Source organism: Oenanthe melanoleuca, chromosome 4 (genome assembly GCF_029582105.1).
Source record: "Oenanthe melanoleuca isolate GR-GAL-2019-014 chromosome 4, OMel1.0, whole genome shotgun sequence".
In the NCBI taxonomy this organism is placed as follows: Eukaryota; Metazoa; Chordata; class Aves; order Passeriformes; family Muscicapidae; genus Oenanthe; species Oenanthe melanoleuca.
The window spans coordinates 930,572-948,324 of record NC_079337.1 but is presented as its reverse complement, the minus strand read 5'-3'; the positions used below and the strand labels follow the sequence as shown (position 1 = coordinate 948,324).

General features: G+C 51.7%; 1 protein-coding gene across 2 annotated transcripts in view; it reads right to left on the bottom strand.

Moving 5' to 3' along the window:
* Positions 1-299: 299 nt before the first annotated feature.
* The window catches only part of ADAMTS3 (ADAM metallopeptidase with thrombospondin type 1 motif 3), a 61,235-nt gene continuing 43,781 nt past the window's right edge, over positions 300-17,753 (bottom strand). For both annotated transcript variants that reach the window (XM_056490517.1, XM_056490516.1), the window contains 18 exons: positions 14,612-14,802; positions 12,477-12,560; positions 12,234-12,390; positions 11,568-11,673; positions 11,038-11,181; positions 10,498-10,630; positions 9,932-10,045; positions 9,173-9,318; positions 8,616-8,791; positions 7,626-7,759; positions 7,081-7,204; positions 6,280-6,360; positions 5,401-5,564; positions 5,114-5,279; positions 4,570-4,702; positions 4,046-4,253; positions 3,833-3,950; positions 300-2,651 (listed from right to left, as the gene is read on the bottom strand). In XM_056490517.1, the coding sequence (XP_056346492.1) occupies positions 2,089-2,651; positions 3,833-3,950; positions 4,046-4,253; positions 4,570-4,702; positions 5,114-5,279; positions 5,401-5,564; positions 6,280-6,360; positions 7,081-7,204; positions 7,626-7,759; positions 8,616-8,791; positions 9,173-9,318; positions 9,932-10,045; positions 10,498-10,630; positions 11,038-11,181; positions 11,568-11,673; positions 12,234-12,390; positions 12,477-12,560; positions 14,612-14,802 (2,942 nt within the window). In that variant the 3' untranslated portion in view covers positions 300-2,088. The remainder of the gene's footprint in view (positions 2,652-3,832; positions 3,951-4,045; positions 4,254-4,569; positions 4,703-5,113; positions 5,280-5,400; positions 5,565-6,279; positions 6,361-7,080; positions 7,205-7,625; positions 7,760-8,615; positions 8,792-9,172; positions 9,319-9,931; positions 10,046-10,497; positions 10,631-11,037; positions 11,182-11,567; positions 11,674-12,233; positions 12,391-12,476; positions 12,561-14,611; positions 14,803-17,753) is intronic.

Genomic DNA, 17,753 nt, shown 5'->3' with positions numbered 1-17,753 from the left:
CTCCGGCTGCGGGAGCCGGGCCCCGCCGGGATCCGGGCTCGGTCCCGCTCCGGCTGCGGGAGCCGGGCCCCGCCGGGATCCGGGCACGGTGGCGCTCCGGCTGCGGGAGCCGGGCCCCGCCGGGATCCGGGCTCGGTCCCGCTCCGGCTGCGGGAGCCGGGCCCCGCCGGGATCCGGGCACGGTCCCGCTCCGGCTGCGGGAGCCGGGCCGCGCCGGGATCCGGGCTCGGTCCCGCTCCGGCTGCGGGAGCCGGGCCCCGCCGGGATCCGGGCACGGTCCCGCTCCGGCTGCGGGAGCCGGGCCCCGCCGGGATCCGGGCACGGTCCCGCTCCGGCTGCGGGAGCCGGGCCCCGCCGGGATCCGGGAGAAGGGCGGCAGCGGCGCTCCCCGGTGCCGCCCGTGTTCCGGGAGCCAGAGCCGCTGCCTCTCCGTCCCTCCATGCGCCCGTCCTCGGGCCGCACTAAGGTGCAGCTCCTCTGACAGCTGCCAGACCTGATGATCTCCTTCCTCTCCCTCACTTTCCCTGCAACTCACTCTCCAGTGGCAAAACTTCTGGTTTTAAAAATCCCGTTAAAATACTTCATCTTTATTTCCATTCGGGGAAGGTCCTGCCTGGGATGGAAATGGGTGAAAAAGAGGAAACTTAAAAATGCCAAAAGCAGGTGCTGCCCCGTGGGTGAAAGCTGGGAAAGCCTGGGCATGTCCAAGGTTTGTTTTATTTCCACGTGCTCCTGCACGGCTGCCCGTCCTGTGGGCTTGTATCCTCTGCTGCTGGCCAGGGCCACCCTCGTCTCCTCCGAGGGACCCCACAGCGCTGCCAGGATGACTGAACTGGATCCTATACACACCCAATCCCCTCACAGCACCGAGTGCCTCGGCCTGGGGACTTTTTACAGGAGAGCAGCAACTGCACCAGAAACCTTGGTGACCACTGAGAAAGGAGAGAGCAGCTGTGATAAAAAACCTTTTTTAAAGAACAAGATCAACAATTTCTCTACAGCAGTTGAGCAGCTTCAATTTCCATTCTATCCATATGACACAGCATCTAATTCCAGCCTCTGATCTGATCTTGGCAAAAGGAAGAGTCACGTGCCCTCACTGTAAGTATTTGGTACATAAGATACTGCCAAGAGCCCCACTTGTAATAAATACCTGCAGTTCTCACTCCTATACACAAGTACTGTACAGCGACGTGCTGGCTGGGCTGGGACAGGGGGATGGACATAAATTAATTATTGCAGTCGGGTGCGCCGTGGGCAGGGGGGTTTGGAGTTGATCCACACTGGAAATATAAATATCTGTCACACCTTGAAATCCACGCTTCCCGTTGAGAAAAAATCCTGTTTGGAGTGCTGTTGGTGCCCGTTGTGTCTCTGGGAGACAGGGAGCAGCTGGGAATCAGAACCTGCTTGGACTGGGACCAGGACAGCACTTGCAGTACCTAGAGAGTCTGCACAGAGCATCCCGGTGATGATACCCAAAACACCCCCAACCCTTTCCTAGTGCCAGCCATGAAATTCCTATGCAAATAGAAGTCCACTTTTTATACTAATGCCTTAAACACCAGCCCACAGGGCAGAACTCGATGGAACAATACAGGCGAACAGCTGTGGAACAGCACAAAACTCCTACAATAATGCTGCTTTGCTGCATTTACCCAACAGCTGCCCTGGTGCTCGTGCAATGTCTGTTTGCAGGGAGACACGAGGTCTGTGGCAAGTGTTTCACTGAGCGTCCACGCCTGGTCCTGCCTGCAGTGAGGTGTTGCCTACAATGGGGGTGTTTAGAGCCCAAAACCACAGGAGGTGCTGAGGTTAGGGCTAACTTCAGGGCCAGAGCTGGACGGAGCCCTCGGCGACTCCCACTCACTGCCAGGACGGTTCCTGTAGTGTCTCCCCTGCGTGTCCCAGCCGGCAGGGAATGAGGGGCAGGAGGAGGCCGGGAGCACCAGAAAGTGAGCCAGCACTTCTTGTCCTTGGTATTTACAGGGAGGAGCTGTGCCCCGCAGGGCCCTGCCCGGGGCACGCAGTGCGCTCGCAGAGTGCCAAGCAGCCCCTTTCCGTGGCTGTCCGCACAAGCCTCGCCGCTCATCGCTCCACGGGGGCAGCCCTCGCAGGCCATCGCTTCCCAGGGCGCTCCTCGCCCTTGCCGGAGGTCCTGGCTGGCGCAGGAGCCGCCGCCGCCACGGTCTCTGCTGGCACCGGAGGCAGAGCCGGCGCTGCGGCACTACCCGAGCCGAGGCTGCTGCTGTTGGCAGGGGACGGCCGCAGGAAAGCCAAGAGCCGTGAAGTCTTGCCAGGCAGAGGAGCTCTCCAGTGCGGAGCGCTGGCACCCCTGGGCTCGGGGCTGGCCGCCGGGCTGTGCCGCTCAGCCTGCTGCGCTTCCGGAGGCAGGCGGCTGGGAGAGCTGCCCCCGGGCAGGAGCCGAGCCTGGGCAGGCAGCGCAGGCGTGGGCACCGCCGCGGCCCCGGGCAGGCTGCCCGCATCCAGCGCCGCGTCCCCCTCAGTCCCAGCCCCGCCGGCTGCAGGGACGCTGCCGCTTCGCCGGCTGCACGACTCGCAGCACAGCTTGTGGTAGCCAGGGATGGAGCAGTACCGGGCCAGCACTTCCATCTGGCAGAAGATGGACTTGTCTCCCAGGCAGGGCTCATCTGCAAAACAAATGGCCCGGGGATGGGAACCCGGTGATGGACGCCTGGGAAACGTCGGCACACTGCGTTTGTCAGAGGAGCACTGACAGCATTCCCAGTGCCAGCCTCCCAGAGCTCCCACACACACTGGGTATGTCCTACCCACCCCAAATCCCTTCTCTTCCAGCCTGAGGCCATCATCCATCAGCAGCGTTAAAGCCAAGGCAATCTTCCCTCCCAGAAATTAAACCCCAAGCAACAGTCCTCAGAAATGCCTTAAAACTAAGAGTCAGATGAAATTTTGTTCAGATTAAGTTCGGCGTTTTTCAAATGGAACTGCAGAACTGATGAAAACTGTAACACTGAGTCACGTGTGAGGTGCCCTGAAAGGCAGGGATGTGCATCCCTTTCCTCAGGATAAAGAATTTCCAGAGGCTCTTCTGGAAGGTTTGAATCAAGATCAGCTTTCTGCAGGGAAAGATGTCGCCACTTGGGCACAGGGGCTGCCTCACCATGGGCCAGAAGCACATCTGGCCACCACCTTCTCCTGCTTTAAAATATCAGATGGAGCCTGACCTCAGAGTGGATGAAAATAAGCTCAATTCCAAGGAACTCAGTAAAATCCCCCACAAGAACATCTGTGGTGTTCCATAAAATTCCACGGAATATAGACACGTCCTTGTCCTGATCCCACTGAACTCCTTTGGGTGGAGGGTTGCTGGTTCCTGACAAACCTGGTGTAAAAGCAGCAGCTCTGCATGGGAATATCCACGCTCCATGGGGCACCATGAAGCTACTCCAGCCTCAGCATGGAATTCTGGGCTGCAGGTACAATTCCTTTTGCCTTTCCATAGTGACATTACCCTTATTTGGTCCTGTTCTCTCCTGGCTCATTTTGGAGTATCCATTTGTGCTGGTTTAGATTCCACGACTCCCAGGAACCTCATTAATGCTCTGGGTTCCATGTTCATGTGTTCTCATTCCCTCACTTGGCAGCCTGTAGAAGTTACCCTGGGATTTAGAGGTCAGGCAGGGTTTGTTTTGCACTGACCTTCACCTCTGGCCCCAGTCTGTGCCAGTGTGGTTAAACCGTGTTTGAGCCATTGACAGACAGACCCCGACGCTCTGGATGTGTCTGTGAGCACAGAGGAAAGCCGGACTCTGTGTGTGCCCCCCTGCAGCCATTGCAGCCGTTCTCTTACCGTCACAGGCAGCGAGTTTGCAAGGCCGGATGGAGTCCGGCCGCTCCCCCTCGCAGCGGTCCCCGGCGCGGCACAGCACCTGCCGGCTCTCCGTGCCCTCCCCGCAGGTCACGGAGCACTGTGGGACAGAGGGCACAGGTCAGGGCGTGCTGTGTCACAGCACAGGAGGCAGCCAGGGCCGTGGCCCAGGCTGGAGCTGCCCCCGCTGCCCACCTGTGACCAGGGCCCGGCTTTCCAGGGCGCGGGGCACGGGGCGCGGTTGCAGGCGCGCCGGCTCTCGGGCCGCTCCCCGCTGCACAGCTTGGCCTGCACCGAGCGGTTGGAGCCGTCTGCGAGGGGCTGGATGCAGCGCACCGTGCGCAGCTGGTAGCCAGAATTCCCACACGTTTTGGTGCAGTGCTCCCACTCATCTGCGGCCCAGCTGGGAAGGGAAATGGAGTCAGACACAAGGAGTTAACCTTTTCATCCTGCTGCAGCTCCCTTCCCATGGCAGGGGGCTGGAATGAGAGGAGCTTTAAGGTGCTTCCCAAACCAACCTATTCCATGATTTGATAGCACATATATACATACATTATAATCACCCAATCAGATTAGCATCCATGGTTACACAGGTAGAAACTCCCCTCCATATAGGCTGGAAAGCTGTGAGCATCCCATGCAATTCACCCCACCCAGTCTGTCTGGGGATACCCTGTCCGAGGGAGCAATCCCCGCTCTCCGGGCCCAGCTGCACTCACAGGGGCTCTGTGCACTCCTGCAGGTTGCACATCCTGCGGATGGGCTTTGGCTTTTTGCTGCCTTCGCAGAAGCTGCGATGAACCATCTTGTTGTCACTCCTCCTGCGGCACCCATACTTGGTGTACTGGAACCCTGGGAAACACGTCAGAGGAATCAGGTCCTTGTTAGAATGTTTGGTTTAAATAGGATTTTCTGGCCTATTACATGGGTTTACAGGACAGGTATTTTGGTGTTTGCATTCCCCATTATTTGCTTAAGAGCCATGGACAGACCATGAGTACAGGGAATGCTCAGGAATGCTTGGATGCCTGAGTTTGGGCATCCAAAGTAGCTTTGGGTCTGAATTTAAACACCAATAGAAGCCTTTTTCTTCCTAGGCTGGAAGTGTGACACCTGGGAACAATCACGCACTTCAGCTATTTAAAGCTCGAGCCCTAAAATAACAAACCACCATTAAAAAAGGGAAGCCAGCAATCTAAATCATTCCTTTCTGCAGTTTTTGGTAACCTGTCCCTTGTTAGAGGTGCCCCAGCCCCTGCTCACCTCCGCCGCAGGGTTTGGAGCACTGGGACCAGCTCTTCAGGGCCCACTCGAAGGTGTCCGTGTCCTCCCGCAGCACGTTGTTGCTGTGGATGGTCGGCACCGAATCCTCGTGGATGATGTACCTGTAAGTCAGGCTGGACCTGGTGTCGTTCTCCCGAGGAATGATCTGGGAGTGAGCAAACACAAGCCTGACACTGTTACTGATTCCTCTGCTCAGCACAGACCCCCAGGAGGTCCAGCTCTAGGACGCTCCCTGAGGCCCCTCCCGGAGCTCACAGGTCACCCACCAGCACCACCACGGCATCGTGCAGGGGCCCGGCCGTGTGCAGCGTCTCCGTGTTGTCCTCGAGGCTGTACTCCCACTGCACGCCCAGATCGATGAAGGAGCGGGATCTGGCCTCCTCCCCTTTCCCATTCAGGATATAGTGTCCTGTAGCCTGGTTCTTGATTGCTGGGAGGAGTGAGAGCAGAGCCTGTCGTGCCTCGCCCGCACTGGCAGCAATCGGGGTGGCACGGGGAGGGTATTTCCATCAGATTATGAAAATAACAGATTTTCATCACATTCCACTGTGCTCTGTGCACACAGGTGTGCCACAGATGCTAAAGTCCAGAAGTGATACTAAAATCTTTAAACAAAGAGCTGAGGAACTGGAGCCCTGTGGAACTGCCTGACTCTGGGCTTCCACAGCACACCTCCACAGCCAGATACAGTGAGGATTATAATGATGATGATGATGATGCTTCAATTAGAAGCCAATTCATTAAAAGCTGGAATCATGGAATGGTTTGGATTGGAAGGGACCTTAAAGATCATTCAGTTCCAACACCTATTGTTTTTCCATATAGCTTTTTGCAATGCACCATAGGAAAAATTAAAAGATACTGAATTTGATTCACCCTGGCACTTCCCACTTTCATGTGAGTAATCACAATCCTTGATTTGAAAACATGCAAATTTGGGTCAGTTTAGTATTTTGGAATTCAAATGTGCAGATGTTTGTTTGCCGAACTGTAGGACTGCAGGACTAAGCCCTGACCACGCAATTTGGAAAGCCCACATTTACCCAAACCCTTCACTGGATTCTCTCATCCCTCAGGTCCTCTGACATGACTACCCTGTGCTTCTTCTCAAGCCACATACCAAACTTGAGCAGAAAAACACTTACCAAGAAAGTGAGGAGAGGCCTCGTCTTCTTGGATAAACACATGTCGAGCCCCAGGAGGGATGTCAAACATCTTAAGGTACCCTTTGGGACGTGCAGGGTCAGTGGAGGCAGCAGGGAGGAAAGGAGAAAGTAACAGCCATAGTCAGGAGTGAAGAGTACAGCCCAGATCTGCTTGCAGGAGAAGGCATCCAGCAGCAGCTAATAAGCAGGGCTGGGAGACATGGAGCCAATCTGCTTGTAAATTGTGGGACAGGCCCTCCCTGGGCTCTTCTCTTCCAGGGACAGAAGAGACACCAGGTACAGATCCATTTGCCACTTCCCAGCTGGCATCAGTTTAACATTTACAGCCAAGCTGCTTGAAGCAGGATCTATCAACAATTCACGCAAAAAGATGTTTCCAGTGTTCCTCAGCACACGAGGACACAAGCACAAGTGTTTCTCACTACTTTCCCAAATCAGTCCTCAGCCAGCTTGTTAGACTGGAACTTACTGACTGCCCTTTCAGATGGTCATGTCTGCAGTGAAACTAAAAAGCTGTTCCCAAAGAAAAGTATTCTTAGTTTCAATTTCAATTATTTACCAGTGCAGATCACAGGTAATTAGTGTAAAATTAAGGAGGCACTGCTAATTAGGAAGACTAGGATCCCTTCTAGGGATCAGTCACTGGTACTTACAGATCAAGATTTAATAAATTATTCCCAAGGTTTGAATGATGATGGCATTATCTCGTGTCTGTGAGAGGGACACAAACCCCAGAGCCACCAGGAGCTCCAGCCAGCTGTAGGCAGACGTTTTTCCTACCAAGCTTTTTGGGAGTGCGGGTGTAGGTGCCCTTCACGGTCCGGCAGTGGGAGTCGTCCCCACCGCAGACCCCGCACTGGTCCTCAGCCTTGCTGGAGCCAATTTCCTTGTCACAGCCCACTTTCTGCAGAAAAAAGGGCAAGACTGGGTATTAGGAGGGAATTCTTTCCTGTAACAGTGCTGAGGCCCTGGCACAGGTTGCCCAGAGAAGCTGTGGCTCCCCCATCCCTGGAAGTGTCCAAGGCCAGGTTGGATGGGGCTTGGAGCAGCCTGGTGTGGTAGAAGGTCATGGCAGAGGGGTGGAACTGATGGTCTTTAAGTCCCTTTCAGACCCAACCAGTCTGGGATTCTATGATAAGAAACCATCAGTGGAAGAGAAGTGAAGCATTTCCATGGAACTGGTCCGTGCTGTTCTCTAATTTGATTTAAATCTCAAGGAATTAGAGGAATCCAATGCTGCAAATTTGGAATTAGAGATATCTGCAAAGTCCCTCTCTGTCCATGAGCTGTTCCCATGAGCTGTCCATGGACAAGCTGCCACTCACCACACATTCCCCACGGACACAGATGCTGTAGGGATCCTTGTAGGAGCAGCGAGTCCCGTCGTGCACCGGCTGCTTCATATGAGCCACATCCCCTGTTTCTCTGGACTGGCAGTACAGGTGACATCTCTTGGGAGCTGTGGAGCCAGGGAAAAGAAAGGACTGCATGGAGGACAGTGATCTAGGTGTGTTCTCAACAACTATCCCACCCATGGAGCGAGAAGTGAGAATGGACAGGCAGGCCTGGGGGTGAGGATGGGGGTACAGCAGTGGAATGGGGGGGCTTTGGGAAGGAACACATGGCCTGTACAGAATTTTTTAGGAAAAAGGGGATGTTCAGGCAGAAACCTGGGGATTTAAGGCAAAGCTTATGTTTTTGAGAAAGAATGTGGCCATTTTGAATAGAAGCATCCATTTTAGGGATAAACAAGCAATTTGAAGTCATATAGGTGAATTTTAGGGCTAAACTGGGGGCCTGGGAGGAAACGGGATTTTGGGTGAAAATGTTGAAATTAGGGAAAGACTTGTGATTTTTGAGACATAATTCAGCAACTTTGGAGCACAAATGTCAATTTTAGGGATAAAGGGGCATGTCTGGGGGGGAAATTAGGACTTTGGCAGTAAAAAGGGAAAATCTGGGTCAGAGCAGGGAAAATGCAGATTAAAATCAGGGATTATGGGCAAGCCTGCTAATTTTTAGACATAATGTGTTAATTTAGGGTCAAAACTGTAAATTTTAGGGATAAATAGGAGAGAAATGGATTGTTTGGGGCTAAAATGGAAAAATTTGAGTCAGAGCAGGGAATTTGGTTATTAAAAATCAAGGATTTAAGGCAAAACTATCGATTTTCAGACAAAACAGACAGATGGGTGGGGAAGGAACCAACTTATTTGCTTGTCTGGGAGTTGTGGGCCTGTCCCTGGGATATCCAGGCCAAGGGGAATGGCTTCAAACCCTTTCAAGTGGCACTAAGGGCCCAGAGCAGGACGCACGGTCGGGGTGCTCGTAGGGCAGCCAGTGGTGGCGGCTGCCCCGGAACTCGAAGTGGGAGTTGCGCTGCTGGCACTGCTGCGCCCTGAAGTCCTCAAAGTGCTTGGGACACTCCTCAGTGCTGCACAGCTGGAACTCAAAACTGACCCCGGCGCAGTCGTCACCTCCGTTGATGGGCCTGTGACAAGAAAACATTCCAGAGATTTGCATCAGGGAGGAACTGTTCCCTGGGAGGGTGGGGAGGTTCTGGTACAGGGGGCTCAGAGAAGCTGCGGCTGCCCCTGGATCCCTGGAAGTGTCCAAGGCCAGGCTGGACAGGGCTTGGAGCACCCTGGGACAGTGGAAGGTGTCCCTGCCCATGGCAGGGGTGGAATGGGATGGGCTTTAAGGTCCCTTCCAACCCAGACCAGTTTGGGATTCTGTAATTCTATGGAATTCTTGGATTCTCCAAAAATGATGCCATTTCAAGGGGCTTGAGCAGAATGTCCACCCAAAACCAAAATGCCCTTTCAAGTGAGCCCTCTGAGGATGCCCAGGCAGGTGCAATTCCCACACCTACATTGGGTTGTTGCACTGGCGCGTGCGGAAGCGAACCCCAGTTCCACAGGTCCGTGAGCAGGAGCCAAACTTGGTCCAGGGTCCCCAGTGTCCATCCTGCTTCAGCTGGTTGGTGTTCTTCCACATGCAGTGACCCTTGTAGCACCACTGAGGGAATTGGGGCAGGAAACAGGTGAGAATCGACACAATCCCCAAATTAAATGTATAAGCACAGTACAGCAACATTGTGCTGCTGCCTGTGGCACACTTAGATAGCAAAAGTGGCTCTCCTGTATTTCAAAATGAAGGGAATTTGCTAAAAAGCTCCAGGTATCAGAGTATAATTTTAAAACTGAAAATGGTTTGGCAGCAGGACTCCCACTAATGGGGATATTAAAAGGAAAAATCAGGCGCTAATCCTCAGCCTACAGGAACATTTGCCACTGGGTGTCTGGACAATGAGTTCTGAGCAGCCATCCCACAGTAACAGCATCATCTGCTTCCCTGGATTCTTAAAGTACTTGACAGAAACTTTGATGAGACAGAAACCAAAAAACATAACAAAGAGGTCACAGAATAGGTTGCACCTCAGCTGGAATCTCTAAGCCCAAAATGTGCTAGAGCAAACCTTGTACAGCTCCCAGAACATCCCAGGGGGAAAGCACAGCTCCTGCTTTTCCCACATCCTCGTTTCAGCCCAGGAATGCCAGGCAATTCCCCGCTTCCCTCTGTGCCCTTCAACCCAAATGGACAGAAGTGTTGGTTTTTTCCCCAGACTCACTTTTCCTGGGGCACACTCCGTGCCATCCAGGGGAGGTCCCTTCTTGGTCTTGCAGAAATAGGGGTTATCGGGATGGCTGCACCACAGCTGCTTGCATGGATCAAAGGTTCGGAACTGAAAAACACAGCAGTCGTGAGATGAAATGCAGAACATGAGATTATTTGTACCTTTTGGATAAGGATCCAACCCACTCTGTCCATGCCATCTCATCTCACACACTCCAATGAGCACAGCATCTTTAGGGCAGTGCTTATTCCCTGCATCCCCCAGCTTCTGGGCTAGAGAGAAGAGAAAAGAAGACACCGAGAAATGGGGTAAGAATGAGATTTTTGTTTTTCCTTTCCTTTCTTGGGATTGCTTTCACCAGTCTGTGCCATGTGGATCATGCTGCCACTCATTGTCCCATTACTACACAGGACCTAGAGGACTGGGTTTCCGCATAAATATCCCTCTGCTCTTTACAGGTCTCTTTAATTACTCCATTTACTTCTCTCCAACGATTATAACACAGCTGTCCCATCGGGCCCCAGCCCCTGGCTGCGTCTCTGCCTCGTGCCTGGACGTACAGCTGTGCACATCCTGTAGCCCACGCCGAAGTCAAAGCGGCACTGCTCATCCATGGAGTAGTTGATGCCTGGCAGCTCAGGAAGCTTGGGCCAGTCATGCTCAAAAGGGTCATCGAGAAGACAGTCATAAGAGCTGTGGAAAGAGGCATAGAAAAAAATGCCATGAGAAGATGTATACTCCTAACTCCTGCCCCATCCCTGCAAGGGCTCAAGGCCAGGTTGGGTGAGGCTTGCTCGGAGCAACCTGGTCTAGGGGGAGGTGTCCCTGTCCATGGCAGGGGGTTTGAAATGATATGAGTTTTAGGGTTCCTTCTGACCCAAACCATTCTGGGATTCTGTGACAATCTGATGCCTATTCCAAACCCCGCTGGAGTTAGAAGGGTCTTTCCACAGACTTTTCATCCTGAGTGGATGGGCTACAGAACAGCCCCGTGTGAGGACACAGCGTTCAGGGGTCGGAGCTTTGCTAGCAGAGGTTTGAAGGGAAAGAGGGCCTGAAAACAGAGGGATCAGAGCCTGGCTGCAGCAGGGAGGCCTTACTGGATGTATCTCCTGAGCTCCTGGCCGCTGCAGCGGGACCAGTGGTAGCGGTGGAAGGCGGCCTGCACCAAGGGGGCCATGACGCTGCCCATCGCCGTCTCGTCCCCACATCTGTTCCCTTGCCCATCGTGCTCCATGCCCAGCCTGGAACAAAGAACCCCCCTCAGAGCTACTGCAAAAACAACTGTGAGGAAACAGCTATGGAAGAGGTATCAAATCTGACCCACCAGCACAGCTGGTTGAGGAGAAGATAGTGAAGGACACTCAAACCAGCTCCTGTCTCCACTGCCTGGACCTTCCAGGTCCCTTCCCGACATTTCCCTCACCCCAGAGAGAACAAGTTCACCCTGCTTCCCCCTCCTTTCTTTCCCCACTTGTCTCTCAATTGTTTCAACCACTACTGCATTCCCAGGGGGCTGGAAATAAAACCAGGACAGCTTCCATAGAGCCATTAAATCCAACACCCTTGGAGCAAGCAGGAGGTGCAGCACAGCATTTTGGTGTGACCTGATGGCAGAAGTTGTACTTACACGTGCCCAGTCTCATGAGCAACAACAAAGGCTGACGAGAAGCCGTCCTCGTGGTTGAGGGTGCAGCTCCGGACCGGGTGGCACATGCCTGTCACAGGAGCATATCCTACAGAGAGACAGCAGGGCTCAGTCTACTGCCCAGCACATGGATTTTAAATGACACCCCCCAGCAAACCACCTCAGCAAAACTAACACTGCTCTAAGGCCAGGGCAGCCTGCCTGGCTCCTCATCCTGACCAGTGCCTGCTCTGACACAACCCAAACTTTGGGAATTCCTGCCCATTACCATTAGTTCCCTGAGTCCAAAGGATGGATGTAGGTGTCGAAGTGCTGGGATGTCTATAAATGGAAATCTATGGTGAAAGATGGGATAAAATAAAGAGGAGTGGAATGCCACATGCATTGAGGTTCCCCATGATCCCTGCACACACAGGAGTTTGTAGAGAGATAAGAAGTACTTATTCACAACTCTCAAGAAAGAAATTCAATCTATGGCTGGATATAAACGGCAAGGACTCATGGCAAGCTCTCCTTGCTTTTCAAAAAGCCTGTGGAATGAACAAGTCGAGGGGCTCACAATGCAATTCCCAATGTTTTCCTCTTTTCTGGCAGGTGCCAGCCAAGAAACACCGAGCCCAGAGCTCTGCTCCGGGTCAGCTGCATTACCTTGCATACCAGCGGGCCCAAAATCTTGCCTGGTTAAGAAGATGGCATGGTCGTGGTGCTCGGCGTGGCCGGGGTCCGCCCTCTGCTGCTGGTAGGCCCAGCGGCACACGTTCTCCAGGCTGCGCGAGGGGTTCCCCCGTTCGATCAGGCTGATGGACTGAGAGAGCCACACGTTAGGGACACGGGCTGCAGCTCAGCCTGCCCTTGCTGCCCAGCAGGTGAGGCTGGAAGCGGCTCGCTCACCTTCGCGTACCCCAACATGATCATCCGCACCAACACCACGTTGATGTGAACGCCCAGCGACTCGTCGTGGTAAATTTCGTTCACCTGAGGGAGAAAAGAGGAAAAATTAAAAAACACACAAAGCACTGATGATACCAAGGGAACTTCCAAGGCCACAGAGATGCGTTCTCAAGTGCTTGTGCCACTACAGCCCACAGAAGAGCATTCACTTCTCGGATCATTTCCACTCAGTGAGAAGTGCAGATGCTCTTCCTCTCATCACACACTCCCTTCACATGGAACTTTGGGAAGAACATGTCAGGCCTCCTCTCATGTTTAATGGATCAGGGCTCAAAGGAAAGAGGACTGGGATGAAGACTGCAAGTACAACCCCTGCAAATCACAGAACCCCAGACTGGTTTGGTCTGGAAGGCACCTTAAAGCTCATCTCATCCCACCCCTCTGCCACGGGCAGGAACACCTTCCACTAGACCAGGCTGCTCCAAGCCTTGTCCAGCCTGGCCTGGAACGCTTCCAGTGCTTCTTGTTTTGAAGAGTATTTTTTTAGGAGCAGCTTATACTGCTGCCCTACTTTTCCAAGATCAGTTTGAATTCTGTGGTCACTTCTGTACTATAAAGAGGCTTTGTGGAAGGGAAGTTAGAAAAACAGGATTATGCAGATGGGCCAAAAGTTGTCCTTCTTGAGGCCCTTCCCTGTGTCTGGGAAGGTGAGAAATATCCTGGCACCAGAGTGTGAAACATCTGCAGGTCCTCAATGAAGCTCCTCATTCCCCTAAAAACAAAATAAATATTATATTATGGGCAATTGGTGAGAAATAAACACCCCTGTTCAGAGGTTGGTGGGTTTGAGCAGGAGTTAGAGGGTTGTTTTATTTTTCAGTCAGGCTAAACAGAACTTCCCCTCAGGGAAAAAGGTCACTGGGAGTTGTCCAGACTGTGGGCCCTGGCACGAGGATTTCAGCCCATGGTTTAAACCTGAAATCCCTGAAGCTGAGAGCAGTGTCAGCAGGGCAGTGGGACAGAGAATGAACACAGAGCTCAGGCTGCCTGCCCTGTGAAGCAACCATCCCAAAGGTCAGTTACTCCTCTTGTATTTCCCCCCATTAATGCTCCCACAAAGGGCTGGGCCAGGATAAATGTTCACAACTTCCCTGTACCAAAAGACAACAGGGGAGTTTTCTAGACACAGGAGTGACTTCCCTGGAGACAAAAAGGATCCTGGAGTTGACCTTAAGCTTCAAGATTTCCCCTTAAGCCCTGTTTTATCCCCTTGTCTGGATGGCTCTGGGCAGCAGGGTGCCAGCCTGCTCTGCCTTTGGCCCCACAGCTGCTCCCAGCAGATGGAGCCACAGGCATGTCAAAGCATGGAACTGCTCTGGGACATGGATCAGCCCTGCTGCTGACTGATAAGTTTTTAAAACCAAAAAGACAACATTTTGCAATAATGTGTAATAAAGATTTAATGTTGATGTTCCACGGTGTATGTGGAAAAAAGGAAATGATTCTCTGAGTGATGTGCTGGAAAACATCACATTGGTTGGGTTCAATTCATACAGGAATATTTTATTTCCTTTCAGATTCTAAGTTCTTAAATTTAGAAGGTCTGTCAACCCAAGTAATCATTTAAAAATTATTCCAGGAATAAAAAGAGTGTAGAAAATGTAAGAATCATTCCTCCATAAAATCATTATTAACGGGAATCATCATGGGAATAATTAATCCCTCATCTTCATCCTTATGAGATTTTTTTCCTTTCCCACAGTTTGGAAGACAGAGCTACTGGTTTTACTAGAAAGTCTGCTCTGTCAGAGAGCCATTGAGGATTTAGAACCCCTTTTCCTCTAGATATTTACGCTTTAATCAGTTTTTTTCCAGAATTGTGCTTTGGGAGAAGCTCGGAATTACTAGAAATGGATCAAGTTTACTTTTTTCCCTAACTATTTTCCAACTATTTCCAAATTCCTGGAATTACCGTCGAACGTGCCCTAGGAAGCTACTGTGAAAAAGATGAATTCAAGGAACATCTTAAACCAGCAAACCTTCTCCAGTCAGAATGATCCCATTCTGTTCCTCCCAGACCTGGTGCTCCCACAAGAGCTCCCACTCAGGCAGAGCAGTGCTGTGTGGGTACTCACGATGTTCATGAGGGTGAGGAGGTAGTTCTGGACGTGCTCCTTGCCGTGGAATCGCACCACGGAGTCGTCCACGCCCAGCAGCACCTCGATGTTGTGGTCGTTGTCGCCCGCGTGGCGGCGGCGCCGCAGGGTCTCGTTCAGCTGCTGCTCCACGTGGGAACTCAGCGCTCCCAGGCCAGCCAGGAGGGACTCTGCAAGGACAGCCTGCCATCAGTGCAGCCCTAACTCCTGCCCGTCCCTGGAAGTGCTCAAGGACAGGCTGGATGGGACTTGGAGTAACCTGGGCTAGTGGAAGGTGTTCCTGCCCACGGCAGGGGGTTGGAAATGGGTGGTCTTCAAGGTCTATTCCAACCCAACCTATTCTGTGGTTCCATTATATGACCAAAGGAATTCCAGTTCCGTTGCAGAAACACCCTCCCAACAAAGCATCCTTACTCCACACACAAAATCCAAAGCTGTTTGTTATTTCCGCTTAAGGCAGTAAAACAAAACATGCCCAGGGGTTTTTGACAGGTAAAACCTCACAGCTGTAGGATGCTTGGCTCTTCCCAAATCCACACAGCACTCCAACAATCTCTGAGCAACGAACTCCAGTGAGGAACATCTCATGGTGCACACAGTGAGCTCTGAACTACAGTTCCTGTGCCGCTGTGACAGTCAGGACCACCCCTGTTTCCCCACTCTTCCCAAAAACATACAGGGATCTCCCTGCTCTACAAGGCCAGCCAGAGCAACCAGCATCCAGTGGATGGAGAGATCAGTTCTGTTATCCACTCACTCACATTGTATCAGGGCACTTTCCCCTAGGATGGCAAACTTCCAGCCCTTCTCCTCTGTGCTGGAATTCAGCAATGCCAAGGCTGCAAGTCCACAAACCAACCCTTCCTGTGTCTTCAGGCACTCTCAAGTATGCCAACCCCAGGACAGCACAGCAATGGGAAAATCATACACCCACTCCAATTCCAAAAAGCACTCCAGCTGGCAAAGCTGCCAAGTGCAGCATCCAGGGGAAACCCAGCTGGAACGCTGTCACACTGCGGTGCCCACGGTGCCAACTTCCCAACCTTGCTGGGAACTCAGGCACTGGGTCCCCTCCTCCCCCCAGCTGCTGTGCCCAGTCCAAACCACATGAGTGGTTTCTCTTGTCCCTTGTCTGTTTTCCGTAACGCAGCACTTCAGTCAGGCAGCCAGGCTCAATCCCAGGTTACAGGTACTGCTGGTTGGTGTTTCGGAGGATGCAGTCTGCATCCGTGACCAAGCTCTCAACACAACATATTGGATCCAAGTCCACTGACTGTTCCCCCAGCACTGCCAAGGCCACCACTAAACCATGACCCCAAGTGCCACATCCACAAAGCTTTTAAATCCCTCCGGGAATGGGAGATCCATCACTGCCCCAGGCAGCCTGGGTCAGGGCTGGACAACCCTTTCTGCAAAAAATTTTCCCTAAGGTCCAACTGAAACCTTCCCTGGCACATCCTGAGGCCATTTCCTCTTGAATGATCACTTGCTACTTGGGAGAAAGATAACACAGGAAGCAATGGTGAAGAAATACACAGAACCAGTCTGGCTGGTTGGGGATTTGAGCTAGACAGACTAATCCATCCTAATCTCATTCTGGAATTAGCTGGTTTGTTACCTCTTCCTTTTTTAATTTGCTAGTCACCTCCATCACTCACATCCCGATCTTACCTGAAGGAACAGACCAGCCCATGCTCTTGTGCCAAGAGAAATGGTTATTCTGGGTTGCAGCCAAGTGTTTGTCCTAGAGTGTGACTGTAAAACAATGGAACTGCAGTTCTTTCCCTGCTATTAAATAAATCTGTGATCTGCCCAATGCTGTTATCAACCAACCCTTTGTGTACCTTAAGAGAGCCCCCACCATCACTCACATGGGAGATTCTTACCATCTTACCTTATATTGTAAAGCACATGGGTTGAATTCTGTGCTAGTGACAGAAGCACTCCTTAAAATAGGTATGTATATGATACTTCCATCCATCCGTCCATCCATCCATCCATCCATCCATCCATCCATTCATCCATGTATGTTCCTCCCGAATGTTCACTTGCTCAATTGCCTAATTTAGCTTTTTCTGAATATACAGCTAGGCAAAGTATCTAGGGAAGATCCACACCTTCACTAATTCAAAATCAAACTAATGAGAAATCATTATGGAACCAATTGAGATCACCCTAAGTCCCTTTCCAAAGAGCATGTTAATGTACAAAACGTCCCCAGGGAGAGATGTGTTCTGCAGCTACTAAAAAATTCTGTTCTGCTGTTCTCAAAGTAAGGAAACTAGGCCAGTCCATCCTGTCACTGCCTCCTGAGCCTTATTTTGAAGTGTGCCTTTTGAAAAACCAGCAAAGAAAAAAAGCATCACTGAGTTCAAACGCACATTCCAAACAGTTTGAACATAATTCTCAGTGATTTCCACACCAATTGTGTACATGCAACATTTTTGTGGTGCTGCTGGTACTGCCTAATTGTGAGGGATCAGCCAGAGAAACCACCCAGGTCGCCAGGGCTAAGATATGATGACAGGATGTTCTCATTAGGTTCTGGGATGTGCTGGAACTCGTGTGCTTTGATTTATTAGGTCCTTAAAAAACAAAACCCTGGCACATTACACATTGTCCCTTATCTTTTCTTGAAGAATTGCCTGAAATTGCCTTTTACTCCAGAAGCACCAAATGGCTTTCTACCACTACCACAAGAGTTTTGTGGCATGAAAAGAATGTGTCCTGTCCTAAGGTCCCTGCCCCAAACCCCTTCCCCATGTGGAGCACTGACACTGGGACCTGAAATCTTGACTCCACTATTTGGATCCTTAATATTGTCACTGTCTCTGTAGGAGATTTTGTTGTTTGCTTAACTGCTGCCAAAACTTCTGCTTGTTTGTTTTTGGGGGCTGAGGGAAGAGTTTGTCTCTGCAGCAACTCCAACTGAGCCAGCTGGCCATAAAAATACAGAGTTTTACTTCATGTTTCACTGTATGTTCAAGGTTATATCCATGAAGTGCTTCCAAAAACCCCTGCAGAGCGTCTCTCTGGGATATTTCACAATAAATAAATATTATCTGTGAACTTTTGATAACACAAAGCAAGCCAGCTCTGCTGCTGCAGAAACACAGTGCAG